The 12,646-nt window shown below is 43.1% G+C and overlaps 1 protein-coding gene across 5 annotated transcripts in view; it reads right to left on the bottom strand.

Annotated features, from left to right (window-relative positions):
• LOC142465905 (ephrin type-A receptor 3-like) overlaps positions 1-12,646 on the bottom strand; it is a 183,031-nt gene that overhangs the window by 78,518 nt on the left and 91,867 nt on the right. For all 5 annotated transcript variants that reach the window (XM_075570339.1, XM_075570340.1, XM_075570338.1 and 2 more), the window contains 2 exons: positions 4,484-4,551; positions 1,235-1,360 (listed from right to left, as the gene is read on the bottom strand). In XM_075570339.1, the coding sequence (XP_075426454.1) occupies positions 1,235-1,360; positions 4,484-4,551 (194 nt within the window). The remainder of the gene's footprint in view (positions 1-1,234; positions 1,361-4,483; positions 4,552-12,646) is intronic.

Here is a 12,646-nt window from a genome sequence, read left to right as displayed (position 1 = left end):
AATACGCTCAGCGGATTCCGCAACCCATTGATGGATTTGTAGAATCTACCAACAAGTGGCTGAATCCGTCTATTGGATTCAACAGATTGTATCCAATGGCTGTTTTTGATGAATCCACACAGCTTAAAAACGTCGAAATCTGTTTGGGGATTTTACACCTCAATACGGATTTTGGGCGAGAAATGCAAGAAAATCCGGGAAATGGATTTGGGTGAATTTGCCCATCTCTAGTGCGATCACACATTTTTCCTCTGCTACTTATTGCCTTGTAAAATCGGGCAATTTGACATGTATAATACCACAGCTACTAGAATAGGTCCATATGTCTACGTTGGCCAGCAAGAAACAATTGACGGAACCTTTTGACTGAATCAAAAAGGAGAATGAAGATGGGATGGAGCACATTTGGAAGAAACAATACAATCTTTCAAGGGAACCTTCCACTGTGCCTCAAGGGAAAAGATTTCGACCTGCCCATACTCATGTATTGATGGGAAGATAATTCAGAAGCTTCAGACAACTGGAAGTATGGAGAGATGTATGCTGGGTGTTACCCGAAAAGACAAGAATAAGAATGAATGGATCTAAAAGCAAACAAAAGTCAGTGACATCATCACAAGTATGAAGACATTTAATTGGCAGTGGGCTTCCACCTATCAGAAGAAGAAACAATCATTGTAGGGTGAAGATGGTACTCAACTGGATTTCAATGGAAATTAAAAGAACACAACGATGACCAAAAGTAAGATGGGAGGATGAAATCAGAAAGGTGTTGAAGCAACGTGGAAAATATACCTTGCATCTGGATTGAAGGGATAGCCAACTTAGTCAAGTTAACATATCCCAATGGTGGGTAATGTTTTTACATAATGAGACAAAATTACATACTGTATTTAATTGTATAGAATGTTAAGTTGCTGAGGTGAATGTCCCCATAGTCAATGATTGGCTTATCATCTGTTCTGCGATGTGCTATCTAAAAATAGGACTTTGATACAGTATAGATTTTGGATGTGACTTGAGCATGAGCATGATGTAGCAAACCAAACTTTTAGATGGGTCTATTTATTTATCCCTTTATCTCTCCCTAGATTGACAGACGTACTGCCGGATGGAAATATGCAAATGGTTATCTAGATACAGTAGATAGATAGAAAACATCTTTTATTAGCCTATTCGATGCTAGAGCAATCAGTTGGCATGTTCTGGGTTCAAGAATCCACAATACACTTACCTGCACCTATCACCCGTTCGATTCGAATAGAGGAAGCATCGATCTCTTTAGCAAAATCCCGCACAGCTTGATTGGGGTCCTCGTATGTGTGTGGGTGGATGTAAGTTCTACTCCCCGGCAGTTTCACTAATAAAAAGAAAAAGACGCAGGTTCAGACTAAATCCTATGTAATTAATATACATGTAAAAGGAAGAATACCCCATTGTAAAATATATATCCTAAAATGTATACAGGCATACCCCGCATTAACGTACGCAATGGGACCAGAGCATGTATGTAAAGTGAAAATGTACTTAAAGTGAAGCACTACCTTTTCCCACTTATCGATGCATGTACTGTACTGCAATCGTTATATACGTGCATAACTGATGTAAATAACGCATGTGTAACAGGCTCTATAGTCTCCCTGCTTGCGCACAGCTTCGGTACAGGTAGGGAGACAGTATTGCTGTTCAGGACGGGATGACAGGCGCATGCGTGAGCTGCCGTTTGCCTATTGGGCGATATGTACTTACTCGCGAGTGTACTTAAAGTGAGTGTACTTAAAGCGGGGTATGCCTGTATAGTATTCTTTTTTCATTTACAGCACCAAAAATGTACTTAGCACTGTACACATAATTTTACAGACACTGTTGGTCTCTGCCCTGTAGAGTTTACAATCTAATTTTGGTTCCTGTGGCACAGGGAATACAGTGACTTGCCTAAGGTCACAAGAGGAGTTGACGCTGAGATTCCAGACAGGATTACTCACTTCAAAGGTAGCGTTCTTACCACTTAGCAACGGTATTCCGTCAGCCCACAGGACAGTAGTTCTGCACTGAAGGAGCTATAGTATAGGGAAATCTGATATCAAATAAGTGAAGTGTGATGATATTAGGGGAAGGGAGTACCACTTTATCTTAATTTACAGACCTGGAGCATCGTTACTACGTTATATTAACACATTTACTATTTCCTTTTCTTTTTAAAGAAAATGGGACTGATTTTAGGAACTGTGTTGGAGCATTGTGTGTGTGTATGTGTGTGTGTGCGTACATACATAGAGAGCTATTTTTGTGAGGGAGGAGCACAAAGTGGAATCAACAGTTGGTAGATTAATAAAGTGCAGGTCTCTGCAGAAACAATGAGTAGATGGAGGTGGAGAACAGGAGAAGTGAGAGAAAAAGAAAATGAGATGAAATAATGGTCAGAGAGGTGAAATAAAGAAATCAGAAAGAGAAAAGTTTTTTGTGAAAACCAGGTCCAGGTAGTGGCCGTCCCTGTGGGTTCTGGCTGTAGTCCATTGGTGAAAGCCAAAAGAAGAGGTTGGAGAGAGAAAGTGGGAGGCCCAAGGGAGAGAGGGGTCATCAGTATGACAGTTGAAGTCCCCAAGGAGAAGAAAAGGGGAGTCCGAGGAGAAAATGGAGAGTCAGGATACAAAGTCAATTGATGCAAATACACAGTCCCTGTAAGGTGGTGAAAAGAGAGGGGTCCCCCAGCCAGAACCCCGCTCCAACGCGTTTCGACAACGGTCTTCTTCTGGGAGTCCCAGCGTTGGAGCGGGAGTTCTGGCTGGGGGACCCCTCTCTTCTCACCATATTACAGGGACTGTGTATTTGCATCAATTGACGATCTCTGGTGATGTGTCACAGACTGTGTTCTATGATGGACTATGTTCTACATCTGGACTGATCTTTTTTGTGCTACGATTTACACACTGTCACAGGATTCTCTGGACTATCTAGCAAGCTATTTTTTTGTACTGTTAGCTCTCATCATCAGCTTTTAGTATTTTCAGTATATCTTTACTGTGTTTCCTGTGTGTGTGCAGCTGTATGCAATTTCTTCAAGTAGATGTAGATAGAGCACAGCCAGGGAAATCCTGCTTCTGGTATCCAGAGAAGGGAAAAATAGCCAGACAACTCCAAACTAAATAAGTGATCAATTTATTGCATGCTAGAAATACAATAAAAACGGACTACATGAACACGGACTACATGGTGCATTCATGTCGTCCGTTTTTATTGTATTTCTAGCATGCAATAAATTGATCACTTATTTAGTTTGGAGTTGCCTGGCTATTTTTTCCCCTTCTCTGGATACCAGAAGCAGGATTTCCCTGGCTGTGCTCTATCTACATCTACTACAACTCTGAATCTACACCTGGATGGACTGCACGCCACAGATGGGAGTGTCCCTTGGAGTGTACGGGTAAAGAGTCGCAGTGCCTTATGATATATCCTGTACACAACAGACATTATTACACATATATCCACATTCTGGTTGGGTGTTGATTGAAGTGCCAATTGATGTGGGTGTCACGTGGACTCCACTAGACACTTATCCCCTCCAGCTCAATTGTACTGTTATACTGTGGACACTCTATCTTTATCTGGATACTCATTTATATATTCTCTACAGACGGAACCGGGTCTGATTGTTGAGCACTACACTCACTCTACTAATTTCTTCAAGTACCCTGCCTTTGTGCTTACCACATGTATGGTTGCTACATTTCTGATCTAAAGGGAGGTTACTTCATATTATCTTAAACTTATTGCATATCTGGCTGCTTATTTGTGCCCAATTTTGGTCATATTAACCTATATGGTATATCCAGTGTTCACCTGGTTGTCCCCTTGATGATTAGAGGAGGTTGTTTGGAGTCCCCCTCCATTTTAATCTTTCTCCCTTGTTTTTATATAATTAATAAATTGTTTATTCTTTTTTGGTACACCTGTGTGCTCCTGTTTGGATATCTTTTCTGTTGTCTTCATATTACCATTATTCTTGGAGCACCACTGTCTATTGATACAAAAGCATATATATGACAGCCCTGGTAACCTTCTTACATAGGCGTGCATGCGGTATACTGTGTGTCTGTTATATATATATATATATAGGGTCACAGCGTTTTCATTCTGTACTTGACTTTGTTTTCCGTTCCTGTTTAAAACCTAGATTTAAATATACTGTTCAGCATGCAGCAAAATGACAAGAGGGTGACAGGATTGATAAGGCGCTCTTCGGAAATCATGAAGACAGAATAATACTCCAGTATGAGTGAGAGCCTTTCACCTCCTCATCTATACAGTGTATGATGCTCACACAAGTGTGCTGACACAGAGTTCCTGATACACCCCTTCCCATCCCTGTCAATCACTGACATCTCAGTGCGATTGCACACTGCCTCGTCTCCCTGCAGTGTCCATGTCATCCATCTTAAAGGGGCAATCCGTCCAAGGAATTAAAAAATAACTCATATCCTACCTCTTCCGTGCTGAAACTGCATCTTTTCTTCATCTGGGTCCTGTTTTGCTTTGATATAACCACAGTGTCTGCAAAAGACATACGTATATATGTATGTGTTTGTTTATATAGTACCACCAATGTATGCAATACTTTACAGAATTAAAATACAAACAGTATAGTATAATTACACAAGTGCATTAAACGGGAAGTTAAATAAAAGGAATTAGGCAGTCCCTGGCCAACAGAGCTTACAGTCTAAATATGTCCATCAAGTTCCATTCTAACTGGACGAGATGCAAATATACAGCTACATTTATCAAAAGGAAGCAAAGAAAAAAAACCTGTGAAACATTAGTCAATTATGTCCCATACGGGGACAAAATTCCTTCCTGACCTCCATCATATTAGTATCTGGATCAACACCCTACCTATGTTTAACTTATTTAGCATATCCTTGTATACCTGTCCGATCTAAAAAATATTCTTTGAATGTATCTACTGTATCCGCCATCACAGTCTCCATGAGTAGTAAATTCCACATTGTCAATGCCCTTATCATAAAAATCCCTTTCTTTTGCAGCTAATGAAATCTCCTTTCCTCCAATCTCAAGGGATGACCCTGTTGATAACCAAATCAATCGAAAGCAAATTATGTTCGGTGCACACACAGCAAATTTGTAGCAAAATATCCAAATGCATTGGCACTATAGGGTGAGGGATGAAAACACCTCTCTTTGAACCAAAATGGGTACACAGACCTCTTTAATTTCATGTGAAAATCGTTTTATAAAAATTCTCTATTTGGTTCAGTCTAAGGCTGGGGCCATGGTGCCTTCGCCCGTGCACAGGCGACATCCCTCATGCCGAAAAACAGGGTGGACGGGACTTCACTCCAGTAGATCCTAGAAGAAAGAGGAAGCTAGGATCCACCCCCCTTGCATGACATCACAGCACCTTAAAGGGAGGGGGCCCTCAGCCTTATATCATGCCGCCCTTCCTTACAAGTCCAGGGCTCTCTTTAAAGAGGTGTGGGTCAGTGAGTGTGGGGGGTTTTAGGGGTGGGATGGGTTTAGATACAAAAGGGGTAGACAAAAGACATCCTTGAGCTGAATGCAAGAGTCGGGACAGCGTATAGCAAGAAATCTAAGGAGGGCAGAAGAGTGTATAGCCTTAAAAGAGAGGAGGAGAATTTTGCAAGTAATAAGAATGAAGTAAAAATAGCTGTGTTACTCCAGTTGCGATAGTGCAGAGTAAATGAGTAAGTATCTTCAATTAGGTGATACCTTTTTTTATTTGGACTAACAATTGATATTATAAGACAAGCTTTTGAGAGTTCTCCTCTCTTCCTCTGGTCAAGAACATAGAACATTCAATGTTAAAGGAACATACAGCTGTACAACCAGGAATGTGGTATATATGATTCAATGCAGCAAATGTGACCAAGGATGCTACATTGGTGAAACCAGCCAAAAACATCAAACCAGAACAAACCTACACAGACACACACCATGAAGACGGAAGATATTTCACTCCAGTGAGACACAACTTATCACAGCCAGATCATTCCATAAATGATTTAAACATCAAAGTCCTCAATGGAATGTTTAAAAGTACTCAAGAATGGAAAACATTCAAACTCAAAAAGATAATATTTTTTGACACTAAAACAAGAGGACTTAATGCTAATAGAGTTTTTTAACCCACTACCATCATTTTTTGTAATGTTTGTCCCTGCTTCTATTTGAATTTAACAATTAACCCCCTCTGCCCCCTGCACACTGCTGATGGATATATGGTCCTCTGTCTCACTGTCCCTTTCATCCATTTATTGCCCTATCTGTCACCGCCTTCTGCGCATCATCTGCCTTAGATGGCTATCTTTCTTTTTTTACATATGTGTTAAACTCATGGAATCTCTGTAAATCAGTATTGATGACGTGAGGAAGAGAAGAGAACTCTCAAAAGCTTTTCTTATAATATCAATTGTTAGTCCAAATAAAAAAAGGTATCACCTAAGTCTGAAGTACTCATTTATTTCGTAAGTAGTACAGGATTTAATAGGAAGCCAGGAGAGGGATTTCAGCAGGAGAGACGCTGAGAGAGATTTAGTGATTCTAGCAGCAGTGCTATTCTGTAAGATATCTTCCAGCACTGAGTGACATCTTACAACTGATACACCTGAATGGGTCATAAGGTGTCTTCTGGCACTAGAAGTTGTCTTCTGGAATAGCACCACTTATTAAATATGGCCCTAGGTGTCCAGAACTGAATACCTTGTACATGCAAATTTACCAATGATTTACAAAGTGGCATAAACACCTTCTCTTTCTACTGATAATACCTATACAGGCCAGAATCCTGCAAGCTTTACATATAAATGCTCCCACTCTTACAAATGTTTCATGTACAGATAATTCTCCATGCTAAATGAATCCTGTCATGTGCATGTGTTAAGACATCGCTTATTGTCTAGCTGCTCGTAATTATTATTGTTTGGGGAGCGGGATACGAGTTGCTTTATTCCCTTGTATTAATGCAACATGTTATGCCCCAGATCCACAAAGTTTAGTTACGTCAGGAAACATTACGTGGCTCTACCCAGAACAGGACTGGACATTTGGTTCCCTGAGTTAACATGGCATCCACAAAGGTAATTATATGCTAAACTATGTCACATTAAGATAGGCTTAATGTCACGTTATTGTAGCCTAACGTAGCGTTATCTTCCAAGAACGGGACATTGAGAACATCTTGGCGTTACTCCGATCCAGACCCCAAAATCGGGCTTGTACTGGAGCGGAGAGGGTAATAATACCAGGAAATTATGCTGCAATTTAAATCATTCCTAACGGTGCTGTTACACCCATCCAGAGCCTGCAAAGGCCCTCTCGTGGGGTGAGGATGTGAGTAATGCCAAGTTTAGCTAGGACTTAAATAACGTAATATTACGTCCCAGTGTTTACATTACGTCCCAGTGTTTACCTTAACAAGCTTTAGTTGATATGCGATTTTATGATATTACTCCTATAACCACTCCCTATAACCCCTACCCTGTTCCTATAACCACTACCTATAACTCCTACCCTGTTCCTATAAACACTCCCTATAACCCCTACCCTGTTCCTATAACCACTCCCTATAACCCCTACCCTGTTCCTATAACCACTACCTATAACTCCTACCCTGTTCCTATAACCACTCCCTATAACCCCTACCCTGTTCCTATAACCACTCCCTATAACCCCTTCTCTGTTCCTATAACCACTACCTATAACTCCTACCCTGTTCCTATAACTGCGCCCTATAACTCCTCCCCTAACTGTTCCTATAACCGCTCCCTATAACTCCTCCCCTAACTGCTCCTATACCCACTCAGTATAACTCCTCCCCTAACTGCTCCTATACCCACTCAGTATAACTCCTCCCCTGACTGATCCTAAAACACCTCCCCTAACTGCTCCAAAGCTGCCCAGTATAACTCCTCCTCTAACTGCTCCTATAGCTGCCCAGTATAACTCCTCCCGTAACTGATCCTATAACGCCTCTGCTAACTGTTCCTATAACTGCTCCCTATAACTTATTTCCTAACTGCTCCTATAATTCCTCCCCTAACTTCTCATATAAATGCTCCCTATAACTCCTCCTTAACTGCTCCTATTCCCACTCCTTTTAGCTAGTCCCTTAAATGCTCCTGTAACCTCTCCCTATAACTCCTCCCCTAACTGCTCCTTATAACTCCTCCCCTAACTGCTCCCTATAGCTCCTTATCTAACCGGCTTTCAAAAAACGAAGTTAGTTTATAAAATATTGATGTTATTGAAGGTACGGAAAGGTGTGCTTCTTTACAGAGGCTCCGGTGACACATTCGCATGGAAGAAAACTGCAAATCCTCATATAAATTCCTTCTGACATCATCCACAAGTATATGGGCACCCAGATTATGATGTCTTGTCTTGTCCATTCCCAGAGGCACAGAAATGAAGAGATGGTTTCCAAGTGCCAAAACTATGAGTCATTCATAAGAACCCTGATTTCTTTTTAATAAGCTAAGCCTTGAGTAGTGTGCGATCCATCAGTGATAAGAAGTTAATGTGTATAGTATCTTAATATCTTCCCAATCTCTCCCAGTTGCTCAATTAATTCCAGCACAGTGTAAAAACACACACAAAGTGACTTTAATGTACCTAGAGTGGGCTTTTATAGTGGTGCCTCCTTAATTCTTGTTCCGTGTGTCCCCTGGTGCCACTAACCCCTTTGACACACACAATGACACATGGGCTGTCATTTTGCACTGTGAGATCAGATTACTCATAAGAGTAAATGGATGTGCTATAACTGATAATGCAACAGCACTAAACATGAAAGCTCCCCTCCTGATATTATTAACATGTTTGGCTTTATGCAGTGGTAAATAAAAGACACTTAGGGCTAGATCCATAAATGTCCATTAAATCAGGCTCCTATTGTGACGTTACCTAAAACAGGGACGGATGTCATGTTCCCTGAGTTTACATGGTCTCCTCAAAGCTAATTATATGCAAAGGCAACGTCCGAACTACATCTAATTTTAGCACAGGCTTAACATCATGTTACTGTTGCATAACTGTGCGTTATCTTCCAATAATGTGACAGTAAGAATGTCTTAGCGTTACTCTAATCTATACCCTGAAATATGGTTTTAGCTTAAGTCCAGAAAGACCGGAGAAGAGAAATAATTCTGGGAAATAACGCTATGTTATGTACATCATGTCTAACTGTGGTGTAACACACATCCCTTCAGACCATTCATAAGCATAATTGGACCTTTGGGCGTGGCCATTTTGCCATGACCAAATCGCCAAAGGCGCTGCACCGCCATATCTACTGACTGCAGGGCGAGCTACCGCAGGTCCCCTCACCATGTCACCGCCTTACGCATGTCCTCAGCTGGGCACCTCTGTCGCAGAATGTCTTCAATGCCTCTCCAAGCCGCAGGGCACCTCCACCGCTCTGATGCGCAGGACACTCAGCGCGGCCGCCAGATGCCAGGAAGCTACGCGGTTCATGGGAAATGTAAAAATGTGTCCTGGCGGCTGCGCTGAGGACATGCTGTGGTGGAGGTACCCTCCTGTGAGAGGCGCTGAGGACGTGCTGCCGGCGGAGGTACCCAGCTGGGAGAGGCGCTGAGGACGTGCTGCCGGCGGAGGTACCCAGCTGGGAGAGGCGCTGAGGACGTGCTGCCGGCGGAGGTACCCAGCTGGGAGAGGCGCTGAGGACGTGCTGCCGGCGGAGGTACCCAGCTGGGAGAGGCGCTGAGGACGTGCTGCCGGCGGAGGTACCCAGCTGGGAGAGGCGCTGAGGACGTGATGCGGTGGAGATACCCAGCTGTGAGAGGCACTGAGGACGTGATGCGGTGGAGATACCCAGCTGTGAGAGGCACTGAGGACGTGATGTGGTGGAGATACCCAGCTGTGAGAGGCACTGAGGACGTGATGCGGTGGAGATACCCAGCTAGGAGAGGCGCTGAGGACATGCTGCGGTGTAGGTACCCAGCTGTGAGAGATGCTGAGGACATGCTGTGGCAGAGGTACCCAGCTGGGAGAGGCGCTGAGGACGTGCTGTGGTGGAGATACCCAGCTGTGAGAGATGCTGAGGACATGCTGTGGTGGAGATACCCAGCTGTGAGAGGCACTGAGGACATGCTGTGGTGGAGGTACCCAGCTGTGAGAGGCACTGAGGACGTGCTGTGGTGGAGATACCCAGCTGTGAGAGGTGCTGAGGACATGCTGTGGTGGAGATACCCAGCTGTGAGAGGTGCTGAGGACATGCTGTGGTGGAGGTACCCTCCTGTGAGAGGTGCTGAGGACATGCTGTGGTGGAGGTACCCAGCTGTGAGAGGCACTGAGGACATGCTGTGGTGGAGGTACCCAGCTGTGAGAGGCACTGAGGACATGCTGTGGTGGAGGTACCCAGCTGTGAGAGGCACTGAGGACGTGCTGTGGTGGAGATACCCAGCTGTGAGAGGTGCTGAGGACATGCTGTGGTGGAGGTACCCAGCTGTGAGAGGCACTGAGGACATGCTGTGGTGGAGGTACCCAGCTGTGAGAGGCACTGAGGACGTGCTGTGGTGGAGATACCCAGCTGTGAGAGGTGCTGAGGACATGCTGTGGTGGAGGTACCCTCCTGTGAGAGGTGCTGAGGACATGCTGCGGTGGAGGTACCCAGCTGTGAGAGATGCTGAGGACGCGCTGCGACTATGATAATTTCTCATTTGCATATAATTTTAATGCCATTATCACTAACGGCCGTTCTAGTTAACGCTATGCTCTTTACAGGAGAAAATATGGCTAGATGTTACGTTATTGTCCTTTGAAGATACATTCTTTGACTTAGTGGGATGGTAAGTTAGGTAAACGCCACGAGAAGTGACTTCAAACGAGACACTGGTGTTAGGAAATCATCACTTAACCCGGAAGCAGCGTGGCGATCTACCCTGCTGAGAGCTCCGTGACCGTGTGGGAAGGTTCCCCAACGCTGCTGAGAGCTCCGTGACGGTGTGGGAAGGTTCCCCAACGCTGAGCTGCTCACTTTGGAATCTTACACCAGCACTCTGAGGGTGAACGTCCTGCAACCGGTGTCTGAATCCTGCTGTGCCTGCAGAGTGGTAACATGTCCCTAACATGTCATGCTATTAACCCTTAATTTTGATGTACGTGCAATACTCACCTTTATATTATAAATAATTTTTTAATACACTACACAATGGTTTTTTTGCGCTGTTCTTTTTTTGTTTCCTAGGAAATCATTGAGACTGACTTCAAATCATTAAGACGCAAAACTAGTTATCACATTGGTGCTCCAAATCGCTTTGGTGACCTGGAGTACTGGAAAGTGGAGATACCCTGTCAAGCTTCTTACACCCATAAAGCTGACGCCACCGGAAGTGACGAGGGAACCAGGAAGAAGCTACTGACAGAACTAAAACTGGCTGAGAGACCAGGCAATCTTCATTCATTTACATGTGCTTTGCCTTTGTACATAATGCGAATGCACATTTTTATCTGCACTGGATTCTACATTATAAGTATAGACATACTATACCATTGTAAGTTTTCTCTTTTGTGAGGAACACTGGATGAATTAATATCATTCCTGGCTATCCACAGCACTGTATTACACCTTGCTCCAGTCAGAGAGAGACGGGGTCTCTGACATGCCACCTGCAGTATTTAGAGGGAATTTGTGAGTGCAAAACTACCCCCTTTAACACATTTTTCACACTCACCCATATTGGCTTCACTATTGTGTATATTTTTGTTTTCGCATATCTTCACGTGAACACCTGCGCTCCCCTTATTTGGAAGAAATTGCATCGGTATGGACCAAGAAATGGTCCCTAAAGGTTTTTTTTTTAGCTGCTTTACATTATTTTCACACTTTGTTCACATTTATGGTGATTTATACCTTCATTTTTGCACAATTACTTATATCATCACTGTGTGTAAATATTTGTTTAATTCACTATCACTTATTTTTAGAATAAGCACATTATAACTCGCACGTTATACACTCCATCTCCGCAGAAGAGCGCCCCGTTACAATCCTTCCTTTCTTATCATGGACCGGGCTGGATTTATTTGATGCAAAGTGCAACTATTTTTATTAAGCGACCTTGACCAGTACTTCTGTATAGGTATAACAATGAAGAATTCTTGTGTTGATCCCTTCAAGGAACCCACACTATGATATAGTGAAAAGCCTTTAACTACTTAAAGTTAATGAAGATTTGTTATAGGTTGAATTCATAGACTGACTGTAGTAGATACAATTCCTTCCAGCATCCGTTTCGGTCATGGAGAAAGGTAGATTCTTTGGGGCCTATGCAGAGAGCAGCGAATTTTAAAATTGGCGAGTTTAATAAAAAGTAGCTTTTTTGGAGAGTTTTATTCTCCATATGCAGAAATGTGCGAATTCTGCTATGTTTAACATGAATGCGTGTGGCGAGTTTAAATTGGCGAGATGCGCGCTGCAGAAATGTGTTAAAAAAAATTCGCGCCTTTTTTTTCCCTTTGCTATGGCCGCGAGCGGCAGCTTCTTGCCAACTTTTTCTGGCGAGGCAAAAAGGAGACAATCGCGCCATTTTATTGGCGCGAACAGCCGCTAGATGCCGTTCGCGCCTCTCTGCATAAGGATATTTTTAAA

This window comes from Ascaphus truei, chromosome 14 (assembly GCF_040206685.1).
Source record: "Ascaphus truei isolate aAscTru1 chromosome 14, aAscTru1.hap1, whole genome shotgun sequence".
NCBI classification, from domain to species: Eukaryota; Metazoa; Chordata; class Amphibia; order Anura; family Ascaphidae; genus Ascaphus; species Ascaphus truei.
Note: the sequence above shows the minus strand (reverse complement) of the source record. Positions and strands in the feature narration are given on the sequence as shown.